Genomic DNA, 26,830 nt, shown 5'->3' with positions numbered 1-26,830 from the left:
TACGGCCCGGCCCCGCCCCGGCTGAGGCTATGGCTACACCCCCAGCTCCAGCTCAGACCCCGGCTGAGGCTACGGCCCCAGCCCCAGCTCTGACCCCGGCTGAGGCTCCGGCCCCAGCTCCAGCTCAGACCCCGGCTGAGGCTACGGCCCCAGCTCCAGCTCTGACCCCAGCTGAGGCTCCGGCCCCAGCTCCAGCTCAGACCCCGGCTGAGGCTACGGCCCCAGCTCCAGCTCTGACCCCGGCTGAGGCTCCGGCCCCAGCTCCAGCTCAGACCCCGGCTGAGGCTACGGCCCCAGCTCCAGCTCTGACCCCGGCTGCGGCTCCGGCTCGCGGATCCATGCATACTTCATTCAGTCTCCTCCAACACCCCCACTCTTACAGAACAGCCCCAGTTCATGCCTATCTAGCTAACGTTACATTTCCTACTGATTTATGTTAGTGACAAAACAGTTTGCCGGTGAACTTTCCATCCTAATTTAACTAATATAGCCAAGCTCTGGCTCTGGCTTCATTTCCTGTACAAGCGCTTCAAGCCTCTGAGAACACACAATGCATGCTCGACGAAGGGTACGTGCAGAGGGGGGAGAGGAGGAGGGGCAAATGGCAGTTGAGTTTGATAGACATATCACTGTTCAATCATTTCGAGTGGGCGCTCAAAATGATTGGATGGTGTTTTTTCAGTCCTGTCCATTCTACTAGTGACTAAATTTTTTTTAATTGTTGTGTTGGAGCATTTAAATTAATTAGTTGTAATCCGGGTGTGAAAGGGATTTTAAGCAATATAGTAAAAAAATGCTCCAGGAAAACATATATATATATATATATATATATATATATATATATATATATATATAAATAAATAAATAAATAAATAAATAAATATATATATATATATATATATATATATATATATATATATATATATATATATATAAATAAATAAATATATATATATACACACACACACACACACACACACACAAAATAAATATTTTTTTTGCTGTGTTGATCTCTTTCTATGTAGACTCTAAATGATTTTGAAGTTTGTAAGCTGTAAGTTATTGTTCCATTAGTATAAGATTTTATGACAAATAGAAAACTTTATCAGCTGTTTTTCATTAACGGGTGTGATTGACAGCTTGCTCACCTACCTGTTTATTGAATAAATTGATTCAATAAGACTGGAGTTATGGTTAAAACAAGATTGTAAAAATGCTTGTCATACAAATGCCTGAAGTTTAGCATTTTGCAGATGGTTATGACCCCTCACTCCCGTATTTTTGCCCCTTTTGTCCAAAAATGGTCACATCTGGTCCAAACGTTGCAAGGGCCAAAATGCAATCTCAGAACAGAAGTTTGCAAACCAGGGGATGATGGCAGAGTTCCTCCATCTACTTATCATATGTAGTCTGTGCTGGAAATTGTCAACTGACTACACAGTGACTACACAGGACAGATTTATTATTTTTTGATTGTGTACATTACATTAATTTCATTTTGTTCTATAAACACATGACAAAATCTCTAAATGTCCGAGAGAGAGTAATAGTTGTGACTAATGTGTCCCGCTGTTCAGCCATCCATCCGTTTCTCTTTTGTGAGTGTGATATCTTGGTAACACTTTGGCCTTTAGTCACTAAAATCTAATTAGTTCATGCTTGAGTGTTGAATGAATGTTTGTAGCCAATTTATCGAAGATACAGCTAGATGCAACACAGCCTAATTTCGATAACATGTCTTGATTTACGTCTGATTAATGTCAAATGAAAATTATACTTTTTCTGATGATCTGGTGTGCCTGCCAGTTCTATATAATATGTCAAATCATGCCTCTATTCAACTAAGACTCAACACAATCTTGTACTATGGCATAATCTGATGTGTTAACAGAAGGTACTGTGTGTGATAGTGTTATGAAGAAACTTATAAAATGCCACTGTGGCCTTAAGCAGGTTTAAGTGATGTTCAGTTTGGTCATTGTCCCACTTTAACATTGATATCCAAGGTTAAGTGTTTTGATTATTTAGTGAATTGACTTCCATTTTCAGGTAAAGTGTTGTGCATATGAGGTCATTTAAACAGTAGCTCCATCAGGATATGTAATATGGCCCAGATTCCCAGGGCAGCACTAATCCCTGAAGGGCACATTTTGATCCTTCTGTCTGCTGAAAAACACTAATCAGTCTGTGGAACATAATACTGTTGAGAATACAAGGTGTAAAGCAGCTTGATGACTGCTGAAAATGGGGCCACAGCTGGAGCTTGTGCAATGAGAAAAAAGTCACTTTTCAGCTTTGTCTTACATTGAATGTCATGGAAAAGCTGCAAGCAGTCTGCCTGTGGAGATACAGGCCTGGCTCACACATCGACTCATTTCTCTTCACATTACTTCCAACACCCTTGCTGTTCCACTACTTACTCTACCCATCTTGAGTCAGTCTTGTCTGAGAGGGAATGCAAAACCTGCACGCTGGCAATCTCATCAGAGTTCCATGATAAACACATGAAATGAAATGAAATGAAATGAAATGAAATGAAATGAAATGAATTGAAATAAACTGAAATGAAATGCTAGGCTTTTGTTATGTTTACTTTTGTATTTTGTGTCATACTGGTTGTGATAACCACAGACCTGACATTTATCTAAATAACCATTCAAACAAACCTATTTTCATTGTTCAAATGTTGACTTGTTTTCAAGTGAGGTTCATTTCTGTAGCTGAATAAGAACAGCCCTCAGTGAGAAAAAAGCTAGAGGACAGCACAAATATTCAATGCTTCTCAATTGCTTTGTCTGTATTCAATGTTGGCTCTAAGCTCGTCCACACCAAAGCTCATGCTGATAATATTGTGAGAATTTTAAACTTTACCTCTATTGTTTTCATTCTGGGTGTGTGGCCCTCTAAACATGCAGTAGTACATTGGAAACACAGCTTCCCCACTCCTTACAAGAACATGTATATTTGTGTAACAGTTTTACTGTCTACTATTTTTAAAATGCTGCATATCTTTAAAGGGTCTGTCAGTCCCACATTATGCTCAAAATAGTATTTCAGGAAAAGCAGGATTGAATGTCAAAAAATTTGAAGAAACTTAATTTAGACACAAAAATCAACTTTTTGTCATCAAAGGATAACATCAATGTGACTTCATGTCTGCTCATTCTAATGTGTGCAACATCTCAGGAGCAGCTTCAGGGAATTACTTCAAACTGGACACAGTCTCATGGAAGGTTGGACTGATAAGATTTTAGTGGTCAAATCTCAAAGGTCAAGGTTGCTAAACTAAAAAGTCCACTGACCCCCCCCCCCCCCCCCCCCAAAAAAAAAAAAAAAAACAACAACAACGATGCACCATCTGACTCTTTTTACTGAGTAACAGTAGCATTTGCACAGCTCTGTGTTAACAGCCATTTATAGAGTGGCTGGTAAAGAATGGCTCACTTCTTGAGGTCAGACTGAAAAACATAAGGGTTATAATGTGTCTGTGATGGAGATTTCTTAAAAAGAGAGGGTTTGTGTGTAGGAGCTTTTACACACCGTATGATTGTTCACATCATGTCTGCTTTCCAGGTCAACGAGATTTACCATGACGAGTCTCTGGGAGTCCACATCAACGTGGTCCTGGTCAGGATGATCATGCTGGGGTATGCCAAGGTGAGATTCACAGTCAGCTTCTGTGGATTTTATGGTTTTGAAAATCCAAAAGAACAAAAAAACAAAACACAGGACAACAGAACATCGGCTAGTACAAGAATGAATTAATGGAAGGGATTGTACCAAAAGCATATTCAGTACTGAATGTTCAGAGGTCATATTTCAAGTACATCTGTGCTGCACCTAATGTGTTTGAGACACTGAGCATGTTTACATGCACACTAAAACTCCCCATCGTTGTTTCTGGAGTTATCAGATTATTTAAATGATCACGTAATCTGCATTATCTGATTATGAGAAATCTGACAAATCTGGATTTGTCCCCAATATCCCAATGTCTTCATACATATATACCTGTTTATCTGATTTTTTTCACTCTGCGCATGTGTTAAAAAAATGTAGAAAACGAAAGAGACATACTCAAACATGAGTGGAAGACAATAATGGGTTTGAATGGGTTTGATCAAGAGTGAACATCAACATGAAAAAATAAATTTGCACACAACATTTATCAAGTGGGCTCATTTTTTAGCTAAAGATCTCTTTTTTATGGAACTGTTTTCCATTTAAAATACCACTTGTAGAAAAAAAGCTACGACTGATTTTATCGATTGTTCTTTTTACACCATAACCATGCCTCAGACATAAAAATATAGCTCGAATGTGTTACTATGGCAGCCTGTCCACGTGGTACCACATTTTCATGTCAATAAAACAGACTTTTCGATATTTTACTCCAAAATTTATTTTCAGCATACTTAAACATAATGTCTAAAAGGTTTTGTCCTACTTCATATCAATTTCTGTGGAGAACTGCATGTTTTGAATGTTTGCGTAAAGCTGAAAAAATGTATGCCCGTTTCAAGTCCACATGTTACCGAAGAGAAATTCAACATTTTTCACTAAAATTTTATCTCCACAAATTTTGTTATACATAATGTTTAAGTGTATATAAATACCTACTCAAATATGTATAATACATGCATGTAAGTTACTCTGCTTACATGACAAAGACTGTTGAACACAAAATGTGTCCACATGTTACCGTATGATCGGACCCTAATATAAAGTTTGAGTCTACTGTCACTACATACATACGTACCACAAAAGACATCAGATAATTTACTAAAACATCTTTACCCATTTTTTCATTCCCTTATGAATTATTATGCCTTATTTCAACATATGTTTGTCAGTGTAAAAGATTTTACTTGTCCAGCAAGCCGGGGGGGTCATAAAATGATTTTGACAAACACATATAAATGATAAATTGTGACAGTTCAAACATGATCTCACCTTCTCACTATTGACCACTGTTAATTTTCCAGTTAGGTCCTGTGTTTCATAGCAGAGAGAGCGGAACTTTACTTCTCTATGGTCACTTCAGGCTCCAAAATGCACAAGCAGGTCTCACACTAATAACACTTTTTTGCAACTCAAATATTTCAGGAAGTTTACCACTTGTCTCACATGGTGAAATTCATCTGTGCGGTTGGTTAGCTCTATGTCAGTGCTCTAGATAAGTCTGGCACAGGCCACTATCATTCTCGAATCCTTTGCTCATCACCACCCAAGAACTAGCCACAGTGCCTTTGCAAAGTTGTATTGGTGGAAAATGCACATGAGAAAGTGTCTTGTGGTATTACAATGACTAAATTACGACGAGTAAATCCTACAAAAGAAAAGAGCACATAAACACACATGCGCCTTTGCTTTCCGGTTGTTCTTTCACCTAGTGAGGCAGACAAGTTCACTTATAAACAGTGTTATTTTGGGGTTATTAAAGTGTATTTTTTATTCATTTATTTTTGTGTGTATTAAACCTTTATTTAACCAGATAGAGTCCCATTAAGATCAAGATCTCTTTTACAAGAGTGGCCTGGCCAAGAGGTCAGCAGCACATGCCATGAAAGAATACAGGTTTTAAAAAAACAGCCAATAACAATAAATTAAAACAAACATTCATTCATTAATTTTCTGAACCCGCTTTATCCTCACGGGGGTCGCTTGGAGCCTATCCCAGCTACACAGGGGTGAAGGCAGGGTACACCCTGGACAAGTCACCAGTTCATCGCAGGGCTGACATATAGAGACAAACAATCACTCTCACATTCACACCTATGGGCAATTTAGATTAACCAGTTAACCCATGCGGACAGAACCCACGCAGACACGGGGAGAACATGCAAACTCCACACAAAATAAAACAAAATGTGCAAAAAAATCCAAGACACCTTGACATTACTGAGAAATAAACAGCTGTGAAAGGTTCGGGCTTCTGGACCAGTGTCTGGACCAGCTGGTCCAGGACAGCCGGTCTGGAACTCTATGGTCTTTTTCGCTTTCCTACATGGAAAGTAATAAAAATGCTAAAATGAATAACAGAACACATGATGAAAGATCCCTTCTACTATGATGTGGCATATGCAGGTTCGGAAAAAGAGGCGAGTCTGTCCGGTCCATTTCAGGTGGAAATCACAAAACATAAAGAATAAATTAGTGTTCCGTGACACGGGGAGAACATGCAAACCCCACACAGAAAGGTCCCAACCCCATCGACTGGTGTTGGAATCAAACCCAGGACCTCCTTGCTGTGAGGCACGAGTGCTATCCACTGCACCACTGTGTCACCTGTTTTAATTAAAACAAACAATAATTTAGTAACAACAGAAAAGTGTCTTTACATTATCTGCATTTGTCCATAACTCTGGTCTGTCTCCCAAAGGTATTGGTGCTGAACTCCATCTACTGCAGGTCATACACTGATTTAAACAGGTAGATTTAATATATCAGGTACAGCTTCAGGTACAGCAAGTTATAATAGACATGGATAAAATGGGGTGTGATGCCATCATTTTCCAATCCCCATTTTCTCTGTCCACATGAATGCATACAAACCTGAGTTTTAAAAAGTCATGAACAATGTTTACATGCAGACAAGATGCTCAACATCCATTTGGCAAAATGCCCTCATTAATTGGAAGGGTCATTAAATCTAGCTCAACTGTGTGTGTTTTTATCAGATAGCTGGGAATACTTGGTGTCATTTAACATAACTGTTAGTTAGCAGGGAGGTGTGTGTTTTCACAGGCTCGAGGTAGTGTTAGCATGGGTGTCTACGCTGTTTTTTTTTTGTTTGTTTGTTTTTTTTTTTGTTTTTTAGTTTGTTTGGTTTGTTTTTTTCCCAGGTTGGAAAAAATAGCTTATAACACTAAATATTAAACAAATATTCTGTCTCTGACAATGTGAAATAACAGAACAACACTGATTCAGCAGGAAGTAAGACATTGTCAGTAATTTAAAGAAAAACACTAAATGGAAGTTTCTTCCTTTCTGCTCTTCCTCCATGTAAAATACTGGATATTTTTGTGTATGTATGTATGTATATATACATATATACATATATATATATGTGTGTGTGTGTATATATATATATATATATATATATATATATATATATATATATATATATATATATACATATATATGTATATATGTGTGTGTGTGTGTGTGTGTGTATATATATATATATTTATTTATTTATTTATTTATTTATTTATTTATTTATTTATTTTGTCTTTGTCATTGTCATTGTCAATCTTTTTATTCAAGAGTTAGTCACAAAAACAACCATTATTACAATTTGTCCACATTTTGAAAAATAAACACAGAGTGAACAAACCAAAAGTACAACAGAGGAAAGCAAACATAACAAAGACACATTTTAACAGTCCTCATCCACCCCCACGCCCCTATCCCAGGACTTATGACATATTACACCAAGGGAGGCCACATAAATTCTAATTATATTCAGAGAACTGGATTCTCTCCAGATGAGAGAGTTTAACTATTTCTTCCAGCTTTATTTAACTGAAGGAACATCTGATATTTTCCAGAATGACAAAACAAGTTTTTTTTGCTACAATAAGTGCATAAGATAGCAGTTGATGGTGGTGTTTGTTAAGTTGCAAAAACTGATTAGAGGCTCTGAGTACAACCAAAAGTGGATCAGGTTTCAGCTCTATATGAAGCATATCTGTTAAAGTTTTAAGTATGTTAGTCCAGTATGGAATTAATTTAGGACACAAAACATAACTATGGAGAAGAGTGGCTTCTTCAATAAGGCATTTGCCACATAATGGGGAGACAGTTGGAAAGAGTTTTTGTAACTTTGTCTTTGAGTAATGTAGTCTGTGGATGATCTTAAATTGGATAAGCTGGTGCCTTGATTTAGCAGAGCACTTGTGAATATTCTCTACAGCATTATCCCAAAGTTCGTCATCTAACTCCATATTCAGATCCTGTTCCCAGCATGTCTTTACACCTTGCACAGCAGGTGATATTCTGGATAATAGTGACTTGTTGAGTTGAGATAGTAAGTGCCTTTCCTTGCCTCACAACTTAAAAAATTCATCGAGCTTAGAAGGTTTTATTCTCTATTGACTTCATAGAGTAAGTGAAAATCTTTAGACACTATTACACTATTGTATATAAGTGAATTTATTGTATGTAATTTTAAAAGGATTATTTTGCATTACAGAGGGGTCCTGGAGTTTGACTGTCATTAATTCACTCTTAGACTGATTAATTCTAGAACCTGAGAATGAGCCAAAATGAGAGATGGTGTCCAAGATAGCTGAATAAAATTCAAAACTGGTTATGAAAAGCAAAATATCATCTGCATAGAATGACATTTTGCGCTTTGTATTGTTAATATTGTATCGATGTATTTGAGGGTTGGATCGAATGGATTGAGCAAGTGCTTCAATCACCAAAGCAGGGATAAAGAGCAGCCCTGTCTAGTTCCCCTATGTAACTGAAATGGGGGAGGAAGCATGTTATTGGTGATAATTCTAGCATTAAGACTGACGATAAAGAATTTTTAACCATTTTTCAAAATGTTCGCCAAGGCCATATTGTCTTAAGGCTGCAAAAAGATAAGGCCACTCCAGTTGGTCAAAAGCTTTTTCTGCGTCAAGGGAGAGAACAGCCAAATCAGATGTCTTATTAGGCCTTTTTCTACCAAAAGCCCAGGAACTTTATTTCCAGTAACTTATTTACCAGGAACTTATTTGGGTAAAATATTTCCTGGTAATTATGTTACCATCGCACCTCAAAGTTCAGGGTAATTTATTCAAATCAGGTTGATGATGTATGGGGGGCAGTAAAAGAAACTGCACTACAGTTCATGTACATTCACAAACTAAGCTCTAGTTCAATAAAATTACACTACTTTAAGTGGAAGGTTTGGGTTTAGTTTTACTGGTTGTTGAATCACTTAATCCATCTGGAATACATTTTAAGTGAAGTTAAGCATCATTACATATCCTTAATTTCTATTTAAAAATGGTAGAACATGTATTTTCAACTTCTCATTTCTTAAACTAAATCACATCTAACTTTAGGTGTGATGGATGGTTCTTATTATTAATTGTTTTATAGATATAGTCCAGGTTCAACCCTAAAAAGATTTACTGAAATGCCTGCATTTAATTCAACTGCATATTACCTATAAAAGTACTTATACTCTACTTGTATTTTGATGCCTTGTAAATGAACAGACAGTACTAGGTTTTTTTTTTTTTTTTATTATAAATTGAAACAAAACAAAAGGTGCAAAAAAAAACAAGACACCTTGAGATTAAAAGAGAAATAAACAGCTGTGAAAGGTTCGGGCTTCCGGACCAGGGTCTGGACCAGCTGGTCCAGGACAGCCGGTCTGGAACTCCATGGCCCTGCTCCCTTTTTTGCTTTCCTAGATGAAAAGCAATAAAAATGCTAAAATGAATAACAGAACACATGATGAAAGATTCCTTCTACTATGATGTGACATGTGACATGTCTTCCCTGGCCCATTATAAAGAGCAGTAGACGATGGACGAGGGCACAAATGAGCCCCAGGTTCAGAGAAAGAGGCGAGTCCGTCTGGTCCATTTCAGGTGGAAACATAAAGAATAAATCAGTGTTCCGCGACAACACAAATACATCCAGTTCTCTGATTTAGGTTTGACGTCAGACTGTTGACCAGTTAGCATTAGCATTAGGTTAACCCGACTTTTGGCTAAAAAACTGGTGCCGCTGACTACTGTTACAACATGGAACGAACTAAACAGTCAATATTTCTGTGATATACAGTACATACCATTGGTTTGTTTGGCAGTCGGATCCACTGTGACTAGGGATGCAAATTATTGATTAATCCATTAATCATTAGTTGGTTGACCTTACTGATCGATAAACGATTAATTGATAAGCAGCAATTTTCCTGAGGACCTGAATTTCTCTTACAATACGGTCAATAAGAATAAAAGCTAAATATCGTTTATATATTTCATGAAAAAAGCATGTCATATTCCATAATGATTGATTTATTGCACCATTGGATACAGTCAGTGTTTCCTGTGGAATTTATCTGTTGGTGTGGTGGTGTGTAATGGGGGGATGCACGTGCATGCGTTTTGTCGGTGGGTGGGTGGGGGTGTGTGCGCGTGTTTCGTCGGTGGGTGGGTGCACCCACATGCATTTGTCGGTGGGGTGGGGTGGGGTGGTTACTCAGCCGCATGTGTGCAGTTCGGCCAGGGGATACGTGTATGTTGTATGGTGCATGCGGCACTTTCTGACCTACTTACAATACTATAGGGCAGGGGTCTCAAACTCAGATCCTCGAGGGCCGGTATCCTGCATGTTTTGGATGTATCCCTCTTCCAACACACCTGATTCAAATGATAAGCCTATTATCAAGCTCTGCAGAAGCCTGATAACGACCGTCAGGTGTGCTGGAGGAGGGAAACAACTAAAACATGCAGGATACCGGCCCTCGAGGATCTGAGTTTGAGACCCCTGCTATAGGGGTACGAGGTGGTAAGTCCATGCCCCTGCAGAAGTGAAAGTGAAACTTTTCACTCATTTATCATTTCTCTACTTCCTGAAGCTTCACAAACTTTAATTTGAGGGAGCAGGATGTTTGTCCTGGACTATATATACATATAGAGGGTCTGCACGTGATGTCACCACTAGCGGAAGTCACTGCGGTTCCGCCCACTGAGTGGCAGAAAGAGAGAGATGAGTGGTAGCGTTGCTTTCAATACTGTCTAAACTGAAGAACAATATTTAATAAAAAATGGGGAAGAGCTGTTGTACGATTGATTGTATGAACAGCTTTGTAAAGCTGTGGGAGCTATTGTTTTACAGGCACCGAAAGACAAAGAAAGGAGAAGTAGATGGATCCACAAATCCGGGAAACCAAACTTATCCAGGAAACCTATTTGTGGATCCCATTTGGTGTCAGGTAACATTAATTTATGCTGTACTTTTGGGCAAAATCAGACCTTAAATGACGTATTGTTTTGGCTAACATTACTTCTTAGTAAAACTCTTGGTTTCATGATCAGATCTTTCATGGTTTTTTGTCTTCATTTTGTGATTATAAACCTTGTGCTCCTACATGATTAGTAAACTAACTTAAACTGAGGCAAACCCAGTTTTTTAAATATGGGGGAACTGGAGAATAAAGCTACGATGGCGTATTAGGGCCTCATAAGAAAATAAAAACACTTGTCACTACAAGAATAAAGTCATAAAATATCGATATAAAACATGTAATTTTATGATAAACTCGAATACAAAAAGAATCACAATGCTATGAGAATGAAGTCGTAGTTATAAAAAAGAATTATAATTTAACAAAAATGTCATTTGTTTATGAGATTGAAGTCGTCATATTCCGACAATAAAGCCATAATATTACAAGAATAGTGTTGTAATTTAAAAACAGGTGGGAAAAATATCCTAATTTCCCAGAATCCAGTGGTCCCCTGCTGGTCCACAGCACTAGTATTTGTGTTGTATAAAGTACTTGATATGAACTAGACGTAAATATCCTCAATACCAGTAGATCAGGAATATATTCATTGGGGTCAGTACACGGTCTACTGTAAATGCACTTTGGATCAGCTGGTTCTGGGCCCTAGATTTGGACCCTGGTTGTCAGTAATGATGAAACCATGTATATTTGTTTCAGATAAAAATAACAATGATCCCCTACACCCTGCATCTCAGGATATGCAATGTCTGTCCACATGTTAACGTTCATGGACCACTTGTTCTTTGGTAGCTCGTACAGATCCATGTCCAGCCCAATTGTCCTTAATTTAATTTCATATTTCACTTTTTCCTGGTCTCACTGTGTTTACTGCTATACTCTGTCATGTTGAGTAGGTTGGTTTTTGCCACTCAGTCTGACTTAGAGGAGCGTGGCTCAGGGGGAGGTGATGTATGTGCATACCCTCTATATAAATGTATAGTAAGTCTCCCCCCCTTCCCCCCGGTTTTTCCTGTAGCCACCGGTGACTGTAGGGCATAATGCAGGACATACCTGTGGCCCGGATCAGGAGCCTGGAGGATGTTTTCAACTTCTGTCTCACTGACCGTGGACTACACCAACCTCCAGGGAAAACGTTCCGATCCAATACCAACTCCGCATTTGTGCGTGTAGTTAGTCAGGGATGCACTGCTTCCACAAACAGGCTGTTTTGTGTTTTGCTCCACCATGTCCCTAAAGCCATTCTAACTCATCAATGCCATGATCCGGTTCGATGACTGGCCATCCCAGCACTGCAGCGCAGACAAACCGGCAGCCTTCCGACAAGTGTGGACAGGTGGACAAAGGCAATTAACCGACAATTAAGAATTTAATCGAGCAAATTCTTATCAACAATTAATTGAGAGTCGATTAACTGTTTACATCCCTAACTGCAACTATTGTGGTCCTTTAGTTTATTTTAATCCTGCAAATGTTTCTTCGGCTTTTCTCATATTTCTTTAGGTTTGTGCCTTACATTTGGCTCTGACAGCTTTTACTCGAACCTCGCTCGTTTCTTGTTGGCGATTCAAAGTCCATCTGAATTTCCTGAGGAGGTCGGAGGTAAAAAAGGAGTGCCTGTTCAGTATAAAACCTGTCTGATCAGGGTGGATTAGTTTACCCATTAAAGAATTCAATCTTAAAGCTCATGTTTTGGCCAGTATTTTTTGATCATATGTCAGAAGCGATATTGGTGAGAGGCGGTGGGCTGGTGTGGGCTTGCTCATAGCCCCTCAGCTCAGCTGCCATGTGTTGGAGTTCACCCCGGTGAACGAGAGGGTCGCAACCCTACGCCTTCAGGTCGGGGACAGGTGCCTCACTGTTGTTTCGGCCTACGGGCCGAACAGCAGGGCAGAGTACCCGGCCTTCTTGGAGTCCCTGGGAGGGGTGATGGATGGTGCTCTGACTGGGGACTCCATTGTTCTCCTGGGTGACTTCAATGCCCACGTGGGCAACGACAGTGAGACCTGGAGGGGGGTGATGGGGAGGAACGGCCTCCCTGATCTGAACCCGAGTGGTGTTTTGTTGTTGGACTTCTGTGCTAGTCACAGTTTGTCCATAACAAACACCATGTTCGAACACAGGGATGTCCATAAGTGCACTTGGCACCAGGACACCCTAGGCTAGAGGTCAATGATCGACTTCATTGTTGTATCATCAGACCTCCGGCCGTGTGTTTTGGACACTCAGGTGAAGAGAGGGGCAGAGCTGTCAACTGATCACCACCTGGTGGTGAGTTAGATCCGCTGGCGATGGAGGAAACCGGACCGACTCAGCAGGCCCAAACGTGTTGTGAGGGTCTGTTGGGAACGTCTGGCAGAGCCCCAAGTGGAGTTTAAGTATCTCGGGGTCTTGTTCAGGAGTGAGGGAAGGATGGAGCGCGAGACTGACAGTCGGATCGGTGCAGCGTCTGCAGTGATGCAGTCGCTGTACCGGTCGGTTGTGGTAAAGAAGGAGCTGAGCCGAGAGGCGAAGCTCTCGATTTACCGGTCAATCTACGTTCCTACCCTCACCTATGGTCATGAGCTTTGGGTCATGACCGAAAGGACAAGATCCCAAATACAAGCGGTCAAAATGAGTTTCCTCCGCAGGGTGGCTGGGCGCACCCTTAAGGATAGGGTGAGGAGCTCAGTCACCAGGGAGGAGCTCGGACTAGAGCCGCTGCTCCTCCACGTCGAGAGGGGCCAGCTGAGGTGGCTCGGGCATCTGTTTCGGATGCCTCCTGGACGCCTCCCTGGGGAGGTGTTCTGGGCATGTCCCACCGGGAGGAGACCTCGGGGAAGACCCAGGACACGTTGGAGAGACTATGTCTCTTGGCTGGCCTGGGAACGCCTCGGGGTCCCCCCGGAAGAGCTGGAGGAGGTGTCTGGGGAGAGGGAAGTCTGGGCATCCCTGCTTAGACTGTTACCCCCGCGACCCGGCCCCGGAACAAGCGGAAGATGATGGATGGATGGATGGATGGATGGATGGATATTGGTCTGTAGCTGCTTGCTTCTTCAGGGTCTTTAACTTTTTTAGGTTTTACATTTATAGTAGCTTCCCTCAACATGGGAGGCGATGTATTATCTTGATAAGCTTGGGTGTACATTTTCAGCAGGTAGAGTGACAAAAGGTCATTGAACTCTATAAAATTCACCTGGATAGCTATCAGGACTAGCTGCTTTCCCATTTTTTAGTGTTTTAATTGTATGTTGTATGTCTGCTAGAGATCAGCATTAAGGGATTCCTTGCCTTCCTGAGTTACAGTTGGAAGATTACAAGTGACTAAAAACTTTTGCATAATTCAGTCATCATTTATAGTTCTGGAAGAATATAATCCTTCATAAAATTGTTTAAATCTATGATGGATGTCTTTATGAGATGTTAACATATCTCCATCCTCTGATTTTACCTTGCTAATTGTGCAGTCACATTGTTTTTCCCTTAATTGTCTTGCCAATAATTTGTGGGGGTTTTCATCAAACTCAAAATATTTTTGTTGTGTTTAACTGAAAGCTCTGGTGATACGATCAGATAGCAACTGATTATATTTATATCTTGTGAGAGAATTTTTCCATGTGTTTCCATTGAGGGCGAGCTGTGTTATCTTTATCTAGATGGTTGATTTGTTGTTCCAAGTCCACCAGCTCTGCTGTATGTCATTAGTCGATTAATTGTTTGCATCCCTATCTAGCATGGAAAGAATAGGCTCTTTCTTGTGGATTAAAGATCCTCCAACTATCAAAAAGGTTTAAGTTTTTTAAATATTCCCTCAAGAAAATACTTGCATCAAAGGTTGGTGCTCTACACGGCGATGAACAATCTAAATATAGGTCCAGTACTAGATTACGTCCCCTCCAATGATTAAATTGGTTTGTGAGATGTCAGGAATTTGAGATAGGACATACTTATAGCATGAAGGTGAGTCTATTTTGGGACCATATATGTTGACCACTGTAATTGTTAGAGAGTATATTTCTCCCACTAATATAAGGTACCTGCCCTCTTTGTCTGCAATGGTTGATTTGTGAATGAAAGGTGCGCCCTTCCTGAATAATATGGCCACGGCTCTAGCTCTAACTGAACATGTAGCATGGTAGGCATGAGGGCAGCTGTGGCTCAGTTGAGTAGAGCGGGTTGTCCAATGACCAAAGGGTCGGGGGTTCAAATCCTGGCTCCAACTGTCCTTGGGCAAGACACTGAACCCTAAATTGCTCCCAGTAGGATCTGGCAGTGCCTTGCATGGTGGCAGCCGCCTACTGGTGTATGAGTGTATGTGTGAATGTGAGGCCTTGTATAGCACTTTGGGACCATGAAAGTGTAGAAAATGCGCTATGTAAGTTCAGTCCATTTACCATATCCACCTGTATCTCAGCTTAATGTACTCATTTTTATTCATATGGGTTTCTTGAAAGGGAAGAACATCGCTAGATAAAGCCTTTAGGTGTGCTAGTATTTTACAGCTTTTTTTGGATTATTCAGTCCTTTCACATTCCAAATAACCATGGTAAGATGTTTCCCATATTACTCAAACTAAAAATGTAAACCCTAGTATCCCTCATCCGTGTGATATTAATATTTATACAATGTATGTAAGTCCTACTCCTTCCCTTCAAACAAATTGTCCCTGTCTTGCCTATACTAGGAAAAACCTGTAAAGTAAGGCGTGACCCCACTAAGGAAGCTACAGAACCACCCAACCTAAGAACCGCATTAGTATCAAACACAAACATAGACAATACAAACTTCCCTTATCTAAACTGAAGGGGACTGGTTCAGTTTTTTTTAACACCAAATGAATAATCTAATAAACTATTAGACATGAGCAGTATTATTCATAATGTGCTGAAAGGGATTTTACAGTTATTCAAAATGTGATGAGACATAACCTCATATTTTTTTGAAAGTATTTTACACTTTACAGTCACTGGCAGTAACAACAAATGGAGAGGAAAAAAGACAAAAAGAAAAAAAAAAAAAAGACAAAAGGCAAGACACCAAACACATTCATTATAAAGAAGCTAATAGTGCGTTATCTGCCTTTTATTAGTTTGCTGTCCTACAATTACGAAGAAACATCATTCAGGAAATAAAAGAATTATTTATCTGCAACAATACCATGTGCTCTTGTGCTTTTTCAACAACTGCCTCCTGCAAAGGGAGTAATTGTTTCAGTCTGACAGTGATACATCCCTAACCATTAACTTTTCAGCAGGGAGGCTAAAAATGGAGGTAAATGTATGCAGATTGCAGGGTGTCACGTTTGCCACAGAGGAAGTTCAATGTGGTATCTACTCTAAAGTCTTCCACAAGCCCCATAACCTGGCTGTATACTGAGTGTTGTGCATCTGCATGAACAATTTGAAGGTATGTTAGTAATGAACTAACGTATGTGAACAAAAATGCACCATACAACATCCAGTGTTTTACCTAAAGGCTGTATAAGAAGTGGATGGAACTGCTGACATAATTAATTAATTAGTTTTTTACTATTTTCTATTTTTCTGTCACTATTTTGAGGCCATGAGTGGACCAAATGGAATAGTTGTGGAGGAGTAATGGAGTGATGTGTGGGCTTACATTAAAGCAGACTAACACTTTCAAATGATTAACCGGAGGAAACATATGCATAGCGTAATCAGTTGAAAGCCCAATTCTGCAGGCAGCAAACTGATTGACAGGTGTGACAAACACAGTCTGACACAGCAGACGTCTAAGTCTTCTATTTGCCTAAACATTTTATTAATATAGTAGCAATTTGCACGTGAAACATAACACTTCACATAACACAGATGGTCGACATAAAGCAAGTGAGACCAGAATGACTCCTTGAAAAAAGTTCTTAGTATTTCTAGACAGAATTTAACCATTCATTCATTCATTCATTCATTCATTCATTTATTTATTTATTAGGGACAGTGCATATTAACAAACATCTTCAATTGCAGCTGTAAATATGCCAGATTGTAGCAATAGTGCTAATTTCCATCTGTAGTCCCTAGGCAGGTGACAAGAAAGACAATTGACAAAAGGCAAAACATCATAAAAACACACAAAACAACACAGTGAGGGCAATCTACCAATGGTCACAGGCTTGGTTTTCCTTCATCCAATGTTTAAGTTGTGATTTGAAGGAGGCATATGACTGTGAGTCTCTTACGTTGAGTGGTAAACTGTTTCAAAATTCAGTCCCAGTGACAGAAAGTGTAGTTTGTCCAAAAATAGCGCACCTGTGTGGCACCTCACAGTCTCCTCGGGGTGTGGCCCTGATGGCCCCTCCCACTGACAGACCGGGATTGGATGAAATCTGTCAAGGGAGGAGGGGCAAGTCCATGCAAGACTTTAAATATCAGGCACGCATTTTTAAAATTTACAAAATTATTGAATGAATGAATGAAAATTATCAAATTTAAGAAATTTATATTTATCTAAAACAATGCAGTGGTGGAAATTAAATGTTTTTTTTTGTTTTTTGTTGGGTTTTTTTGTCAAAAATTTGTATGGCTTTTTTAAAAAAGTGATACTATGGGTTTGAGTGTCGTGCCAGCGGCAAGTGATCAGGAAGTTATACAGTATTCAATTTGAGAAAAAATCATAGAGTGTAAAAACATCTTCACAGCATATAGGGTCAAAAAGGGTCTGACTTGTTTAAAATTTTGCTCATTAAAATTTACTGTCTTATTAAGTCGCTTTATGTGTTGTTCAAATGTTAATGTTGGGTCCAAGGTTAGCCCAAGGTACTTGAACTCTTTGTCCAAATCCAGTTCCACCCCTTCAAGAAAGATGTTTGACTCTCAGTTCGATTGGCTTTTTGGTGAACACCATGCAGACTGTTTTCTTTTTATTGAGCTGTAAACAGGATTCCTTGACTCCTTTAACCCCTGAGGCCTTATTTCAATGAAACATGCTGCTGTGAATTGTCATCTGTTTCAGTGTCATAAAAGCTGTTGTGAGTATGTGCTTGTGTTCCTTTTCTTCAGTGGTTTTGTTTTAGTACTACTACTACTAATAATAATAATACATTTTAATTATTATTACTTTTTTTCACTTAATTATTACTTTCTTGGCACTCAAGAACACCGTAGAGTAAACTTTCTTCAGTGGTTTTGTTTTACTGTGTTTTTTAGGGTCAAAACAGGGTGGAATAACAGAAAAAGGCAAAGAGAGGAATTGAAGTTTTACAGGTTTTTACTCAATAAGGCACTCAGAATGTACATCAGTAAGAGATTTAGGATGCTGAACATGACCTGTGAACTGGAACACACTGAACAACAACAAGGATTTGAATTTGGGCCCAGTAGTTTTTGTTTTGGCTCTTTTTTTATGAATCAGTCCAGCTGCTTTTTGGTGCCTGGTTAAACTCCATAAAGCAGTTACACAGTCAAAATTCAGTAAAAACACACTTAAAAAAAAAAAAAAAAGAAAAAAAAAAAAATCACAACACTACAAACAGTAAAAACAAGAAAAAAGGAAAACAGCGTAAAAATGTCTATTTTTATAGTGAGTTGGTCTCACTCACTGCTTTATGTTTTGCCCCCCATTCCACAGGCGGGGGGGGGGGGGATGCATTGAGCATGCTCAGATGTCTGTGGAAAGCAGAAGATCTATTCTATCAACATCATTTTAATTTTTTCATAATGAGCAAAAGGTTGAATTTTTGTGAATGTTTAAAATAAATTATACATACAGAACACTCACCACAGACACATCAGGGGATAAAGGGGTTAAAGGAATGTCTCCTGAAGCTAATGCGTTATGCTACCTCAGCAGTGGTTTCAATTTTAAGCTGCACTTGTTGAAAACATTTGTCCGTACCTTCAAGTACATTCAAAAGTGAGAAGGTAGATTGCAATTCATAGTCGTCATTGTGCCTGAGAACATTGTGACATGAGATGGTGGCCCACTAGAAGTGACATGCAGTAATTCATTTAGTTTGGGATACAGCAGTGATTGGGACCTTTGGGTGATGGAGTAGGACAAGGTGCTTAAAAAAATAATAAAAAAAAAAACCCTTAGTGAAAAGACGGAATCTGAAGTAATTCAACATCTTCCATTTATTGGGGAGTTGGGGTTGTTTTAGTCCAGGGGTCACCAACCTTTTCTCTTCTGTGAGCTACTTTTACATAATGAAGTTGCTGGAGAGCTACTCTAATTTAGCAACATTAATTTACCTAGGTAATTTTCATACATACGCATATTTTGTATAATAGGTTTGCAACATTGTGGTGTTTATTTATTATTTTATTTATTTATATTTCTTTGTTTTAACATTTACAATACTTAAAAAGTGTTAATATGGAACTATTATTTTACTTTTATTAAGAAAATCAAAAGTAGAAAAAACAAACACAAGCATCTGCATGCTGTATTCCTAAATATTTTAATACTATGTCAAAAATTATGAAATGGAGCAATCCTGCATATTTTATTTGAATTATTAAAAACAAATAATACACACCTGTATGTGCATTTTTAATACTTCAAAATTGTGAAAAGGAACGTTGTCACTCACACAATAAAACTTCACCAGCATGTGCTGCTGTATTTCTGAAGGATTTGACCTTTTCTAAATTCACATATGCTGTCAAAACACATCACTTAAAAACAGAACAACTTTGTGGACATAAATCCACCATCCCCCTGTCACTTCTACAGAGCCATCACACTGGAGTAAAACGCAGAGGCACCTGTTCAGGTCCATCTCCAGTTGTCTGAGCACATGCGCAGACAGTGCACACATCAGCAATGGGACTCCTATTTTGTGGACCATATTGCCCAGATGCGGGGTTACGTCCTGCGTCACTGATGTGTTTGATGCAGGTTCTTGTGTTGGTGTCATAATCCGGTTATCCCCTAACCCTAACCCTAATGCTTAGAATGTAACCCCAGCCCCGGGTGAAATACAGTATGTACAATGAAATGTCCCCCAAATAGGAGTCCCCATCAGTGATAGTGGACAAAATCTTCTGTTTCTGGTCCTGGTTGGAATACTGATTCCACCACCACGGTCATAGCCTCTTTAATTCTACCTCCATCAGTGGAGGGCTGTTTGTGCTGGTTCAGGATGTGAACCACTTTAATGATGCCTCGGTTGAAACCCTGGTCTTGGTCAGTTTACTGAACATGGACTGTTGTTTTTGGACTTCAGTTTTCAGCTCTTTTACCTTCTCTTTACAGAGGATGATTCCCACTTGAAAATGTGCAGAAAAGTTGCTGTGAACTTTGATGAAATTGCGCTCCACATTGCGTCTTATACCGACTGCCAGGCTCGCGCCACAGATCAGACACACACACTTGTCTTTCACATTTGTCAAACAGAAGTCCATGTCTCATTGTTGGTGAAAATAACTCCCTGACTATACTGGGCCGACATCGTTGCAGGGCTGAACCCACTACCTGCCTGGCATCTGGCTCATCCTGCTCCTCCTGGGCCTCACCCCTCTGAAATGACAGACAGCAAACCAGCGCTAAAGTTTGATTGACAGCTCGTTGACCGTTTCATCTGGGGAAGGGGGCAGGGCACTTGTAATTTTGATTGGGTGGAAATTTAGACCTGTTCAACCAAATGACAAATCAACTTTGTGTTCTTATATTATTAACCCTTGGCGAGCCACTGGTAGATCGCGAGCAACGTGTTGGAGACACCTGGACTAGTTCTATTTTTAGAACAGGCCTGCGGGCGACTCACGTGGTCCCTGCGGGTGACCTGGTGCCAGTGGTCACTGTGTTGGTGACCCCTGTTTTAGTCTGAAAACATTTTCAAGTGATGCAGGCTTGCAACAGTTGCAAATCTGCATCATTTGTCCAGAAAGCATTCTAAATAGATACACTCCAGGCCATTTGACAGAAATAATGAAAGCACCTGTGAGTCTCCGGTCTGTCTGATCCAGGGTTTATGTATAGGCATAAAGGTAAAGAAAAACAGTACAAACTGCGTCTGATTCATTTAATATTTAAATTGCACAAGATCATTTTTGTGCTCTTTTTCATAAAAAATCACTATGGCTACAATTCAACAGGTGCATCATTATTATGACATGATGACCTGTTCACACAATTGATTACTTAATGCCTTTACTGATAGTGCAAAATCTCAGAAAAAATGATTTTGTTCCAAAAAATAGCAGCTTTTTTTCTGTGTAGTATTCCGTCTGTGTGTAAGTAATCATGATTTAATCAAAGGTGTGAAGAATTATATTGATGTGCAAATTAATCACAACCACAAAATGCCTCCATTGTATAAAGACCTTACATGTCTGTTACAAGCCTAAGAGAAAAGCACATAATTAAAGGGTTAAGGGCTATGTGAATTAAGTTTTGAGCTAATGCTTATGAACTCATTCAACACAGTCCAAACTAACAATCTGCACAGTTTTGGGCTTGTGACAGAATATTCAAGTGTTCATTTACACAGTTAAAGCTGAGTACTAAGCATTTCTCTTTCTCCTGTCAGTCCATTAGCCTTATTGAACGAGGCAACCCTTCCCGGAGCTTGGAGAATGTGTGCCGCTGGGCATTTGTGCAGCAGAAAGGTGACCCTGATCACGCAGAACACCATGACCACGCCATTTTCCTCACTCGCCAAGGCTTTGGTCCTACGGGCATGCAGGGTAAGGGCCCAGGACACACACTGCACTGATTCAACCATTCTGCTGGGAACATTTACACTTGCAGAGTGGTTCAAATGAATATTCTTATATTGATATATCATTATACAGGAAAATGCCAACCCTGTCTCCCAGAAATTCAATTGCAAATCCAGTTATTTTTCTTATTTTAAAGACTTGTAAAATAAAACAAAAATAGAAATGAATATACATATATATAGGCCAAATAAAAGCTAAGAACAAAGATAATCAGCATCACATGTACTCAGACAGTCTTTGCTTAGAAGTAAGGAGGACAACATTGATAACTTCTGCAACCCACTTTCTCAGTTTTAATACTTAGGCCTGACTCTTGAGCTCTGTTAATAATTACCAGTGTCCATCAGATCCATGTTAGACAGATGAAATTATTTACAAATGCAGTTATCTCTGGTATCAAAGCTGCCTGTGTTACATTCATTGCAAATATAATCAGTTCTCTAATTTTGTTGAAATAAAAAGGAATTTTTCATTGAAGGATCTACAAATTAGTTACAGTAGCCTTCCTTTATTAGATGCGCGGTGGATTTACAAAATCTACGACTTTGCCAAAGGAGGCTACAGTTGGCAGCTTTATTTAGTCATAAATATAAAGTGTTTAAGTATGTTTGTACTTTCCTGTAATAAAGTCTCCAACAAATTGCAAGTAGTGATATCTGTATGTTAATGTGTTTCCTGTAAAGTTTAATAATTTCACTGCTTTTTTTGTTTGACAATTATGTTCAAATGTATTTGTGTTGAAACAATCTGCAATCGAAGCAGCATTACCTTACACTAAATTTGAATCAATTTGTAAACTGTCAATTTGGAATCATTCTTTAGTTCATTCCATTATATTTATGGTAAAACTGTATCTAAATCAATGTCTCGCAAGCTTTACTCACCTTGTGAGATGCACCATGTCAACCATTTTAAGTTGTGTTTTAACCACATGCTTAACACAGAAACTACAGGATATTCTGTTGCATGTTAAGGAAGTTATTATATAAAGTGGAGTTGGAGTTTCAGCATCTAATGACCAGACTGAGCATTTTTTATAAAACATACTGCAGCTTATAGAACACGGACAGGTAACTGGCACTCCACATCTTGACATCTTTAATGTAAAGTTGTTTTTTGGTCAACACAATCTAAAGGTACTTCCTGTTTTGACAGAGTGTGAATGTGAGAGCGAATGAATAATGGGTCAGTAATGTAAAGCGCTTTGGGTGTCTAGAAAAGTGCTATATAAATCCAATCCATTATTATTATTATTAGTTAAATAATAAAAGTAGGTAGTAAAAGCACTACCTGAAATTACTTGAAGTGATGGATGGATGGATGGATGGATGGATGGATGGATGGATGGATAGATAGATAGATAGATAGATAGATAGATAGATAGACAGATAGACAGACAGACAGACAGACAGACAGACAGACAGACAGACAGACAGACAGACAGACAGACAGACAGACAGACAGACAGACAGACAGACAATTATATTTATATTATAATCAGAAATTATTTGGTTTCGACAGCAGTAAAAAACACAGACTCATCCCAACAGACAACCAACATTAGAGACACAAGGTAAGAAGTAATACAAAAATAATAAAAGATATATGAGAAATATAGTATGTACAGTAAAAGTAAAGTAAAAAAACATAGGATAAAACACCTGTAAGTATGCACAGCATACACTAATTTATTGCTAGTAATTGTTAACTTTGTTATGACTCTTTTTTACTGTTAACAATCAACTGAATTATATGAAAAATAAATAATGTATCATTTTAATATAAACTTAACCCAACATGAATTGCCTGCTTTTCTCTAAACTTAAATTAGTGAGTCACGTCATCCTCTGGCCCGATGAATGACTGTTCATCAGTACATAATCTATGCACTTATATCTCTAAAGGGTATATCAGTTGAACAGGTCTCTTAAATATACTGCCTGTCATAGTACGAAGTGTGCAGGAATAAATGAGTCCATCTCTCTTACCCTCTCAGCTCTGTTAGCCTGCCCATTTTCCAGGTCTGTCTGGGTATGTTGTCTTCTCCTATCAAAAAGTCTCCCACCGTCAGCACAGTGGGTATAGATGTCTCACATTTGTGAGCTGACTTTTAGTCCATTTCCTCCAGCTGTTCCAAAAGCTGGTTAGGAATCTTTGTTGATACCTCCATCTCTGGCCCATGTCCTCTCTGCTCACACTGGTTACCTGAGATGGGGGAAGCATAGTCTTTGGTGGTAGAGAGGTTAGCCTTTTCCCAACTAGGAAATGTGAAGCGGTTAGTGGCTGTGGTTCTGATGCATCACTGTCCACATAAGAGAGAAGCCTGGGGTTTAACACAGCCTCTATTTCAGCAAGCGTGGTTGTCAACCCCTCAAAGTTCAGCGCGGCTTTCCCCAGGGTGTTCTGAAGACCTGTTTTCACAGATCTCACAAGACTCTTTCTGCAATAAACTTCCAGGTGAATACGTTTTCATAAATAGCTCTCTGAGCTCTGACTCTCTGATAGACCTCCACAACTCCTTTAGATCTTTGTATGCTCTTTTGAATGTTTTAGCATTATTTGAGTAAATAACTTAACACAGTCCTTGTCTTGCAATAAACCTCTTAAATGCTAAGAGAAACTTTTCAGTGCTCATATCTGTGACTAGTTCAAAATGCACTGCCCTTGTGACAGCACAAGTGAGAAGTGCAATATATGCCTTAGACTAACTGCCAGACTTGACATACAATGGTCCTACAAAATCTACTCCAGTAACTTCAAAGGGTGGAGCTGTGGGTGGGCAGTGGAACTGTGACTTGCTGTGCTGATTTCACCTTAAGTCTGTTGCAAAGTTGTGTGAAACCATGTTCTCCACTAGCTGTCTCCCCTTTCAAACTTCATTCATCTCCCTCATCTGCACTAAAGTGTCTCTGACCCCAGAATCCATTACTTTCTCATGACAGTATTGAGCTAGTAACTCAGAGTATCTGTGTTTTGTCAGTAGCACCCAAGGGTGTCGCTCCCTGAAACTACAATCTGAATGCTGTAGCCTGCCTTCTATACAAATAAGACTACTCTCATTAAGGAATGGTGTAAAAATCTTTGATTTTTGAATCAAGTTCTCCAGTTTTTAGCTGAATGATTTCTTAGTGGAAACTCTGTTCTTGAATGACCTTCACCCAGTACACTTATGCTGCATTGAGTTCCTCTACAGTTAATGCTCCCTGTGTTTTTTGAATGCAGCAGGCATTACCTATGAATCATTTTACTCATGCAGTTACTCTAACCACTACACTATACTACAGGCTACAGACTAGCCTGTTATACTTCTCTATGTCTAACAGAGGCTCAGCATGTTCAGTGGTGGTAAAGTGTACTACAACTTGAAACTTAGATCTAAGCTCATTGTTTGCCTCATCTGCAACACTGTCCTTATCGACACTCTCTGCATCATCAGTCTGTGACAGTGAAGCAGGACCGCTCCACCACAGTTGGCTCTGAGTGAGTTTCAATGCTCCAGCCTCTGGTTGGCAAATCTACAGGATTAGTTTTGCCACTGCAGTGAGATCACAACTCTAGATTTTTGAGTCCTTGGACTTCAGTCACTCTGTTTGCCAAGAATGACTCCGCCTTTGTGCTGAGCTGTGTATCCAGTGTAGAACAATCATTGAATCTGTCCACATGTGAAGCTGGTTTCTTCTCATGTTCAGTGCCTTGAGAAGATTGTCCCCTAGCCATTCTCCAGTAAGTGCACCCATCAGCTCCAAGCATGGTAAGGTCATTCTCTTTAGTGGAGCCACCTTTGATTTGGATGCAACAAAATTTGGCAGTTTCTCCTCTCCCATTTTGTCCTTGCAGATATGTGACAGCACTTTATGCCTTTTCGCTTGCATCACAGTAGACGTGGAGCTTCTTTGTTTTTGACTTTGTTTGAATATTGATCTGGTACCATCTGGGGATGGCCACCAGGTGAAGCTTCGGCAGCTCTTCACACCACTGGTTCCATTCTTCAGCCAAGTCTGGAGGAAGCTGTTCATCCCAACTAAGTCCAACTAAGCTCAAATTGCTGGAGTGAAATAAATCAATTTGATATCAATCCGACATTGACAAAGATGAAAACGAAGGGAATTTTTATACGTTTTAGTAAGTCTTGTAAGCTCACAATACAGTTTCAGTTAGTTATCGTTTTTTCTTTTAATTAGAGTTTTATTTATTTCAGTTAACGAAAATGTTTTTTCAATTTTAGTTCTCGTCATTTCGTTTATTTTCATTAACGATTATAACCTTGGTAAGACCAGCTACAGATCTTGCTGCTGCTCCAGTCAGATAGGATTTAAGGTACGTGAATTTTTCTTTCTTTCACAGCGTGTCATTGTTGTGGATAGCCGTTTCATACTGAGACCAGAATTCTTGCCACCGACTGGCATCTTCCTCATATTTCTCTATCACTAGCTTAGGTAGCTTAACAGTCTGTTGATTCGGTGATCTAGCTGAGTTCAAAGTTGCATCCCTCACCTTCGCCCTCACAGTGTCCCACTCATTCTGAATGAGACTGCTGACATTGGCCCTCCACATGAGAATGCGGTCATGATAATCCTATGTAGATTCGATGTCTGTCTCCACTTTGTCCGTCGGCATCGCATCCTCAATGTCTTTATCCAAGTACACTAACCTGTCTTCTTTCATGGACAATATTGAAAGCATTTCACGGAGTTTGTCATAGTCTGAAGACTCTTTGCTTACCTCCGCTTCAGTATGATTTAGCAGTCTCACCATCGGGGCTTGTATTACCCCTCACTTCTTTTTAATCCATCCGATCTGCTCAGCAATTTCTGTCATTTGCGTTAACTAATGACCAATCTTCAATCTTCACATCCTTGTGTCACTTGTGCACATAAAAAAAGCAGTTTCTCATTTCTTTGGACAAGTTGCAAATGCTTTAGTACATCCGTGCAAATGATTATGTACAATTCTCTGCTGTTTCCTACATTATCAATTGCTAATGTCATGTTGATCACAATGTATTATAAAGGGTCTCTGTAGAATAGTCTCACCCCACACAACATTTAGGCATTAGTTCATCACATAAGTCTTTACATGCAAAATGGCTGAACAAGTTGTCATAATATGTCAAGCAAGAGAAGATATTCATTGTGATGTGGATGATAATTGAAGACCTTGATGCTGAAAGTACTGAAGTCACAAAAAA

At 39.3% G+C, this 26,830-nt stretch overlaps 1 protein-coding gene across 1 annotated transcript in view; it reads left to right on the top strand.

Annotated features, from left to right (window-relative positions):
- Window positions 1-26,830, top strand: part of adamts3 (ADAM metallopeptidase with thrombospondin type 1 motif, 3) — a 414,286-nt gene that overhangs the window by 221,879 nt on the left and 165,577 nt on the right. The window contains exons 6-7 of the mRNA XM_030144543.1: window positions 3,574-3,657; window positions 21,450-21,606. Coding sequence (XP_030000403.1) covers window positions 3,574-3,657; window positions 21,450-21,606 — 241 coding nt within the window. The remainder of the gene's footprint in view (window positions 1-3,573; window positions 3,658-21,449; window positions 21,607-26,830) is intronic.

The sequence above is a fragment of the Sphaeramia orbicularis genome, chromosome 9 (genome assembly GCF_902148855.1).
Source record: "Sphaeramia orbicularis chromosome 9, fSphaOr1.1, whole genome shotgun sequence".
In the NCBI taxonomy this organism is placed as follows: Eukaryota; Metazoa; Chordata; class Actinopteri; order Kurtiformes; family Apogonidae; genus Sphaeramia; species Sphaeramia orbicularis.
The sequence above is the reverse complement of the archived record's forward strand: the minus strand, read 5'-3'. Positions and strand labels throughout refer to the sequence as shown.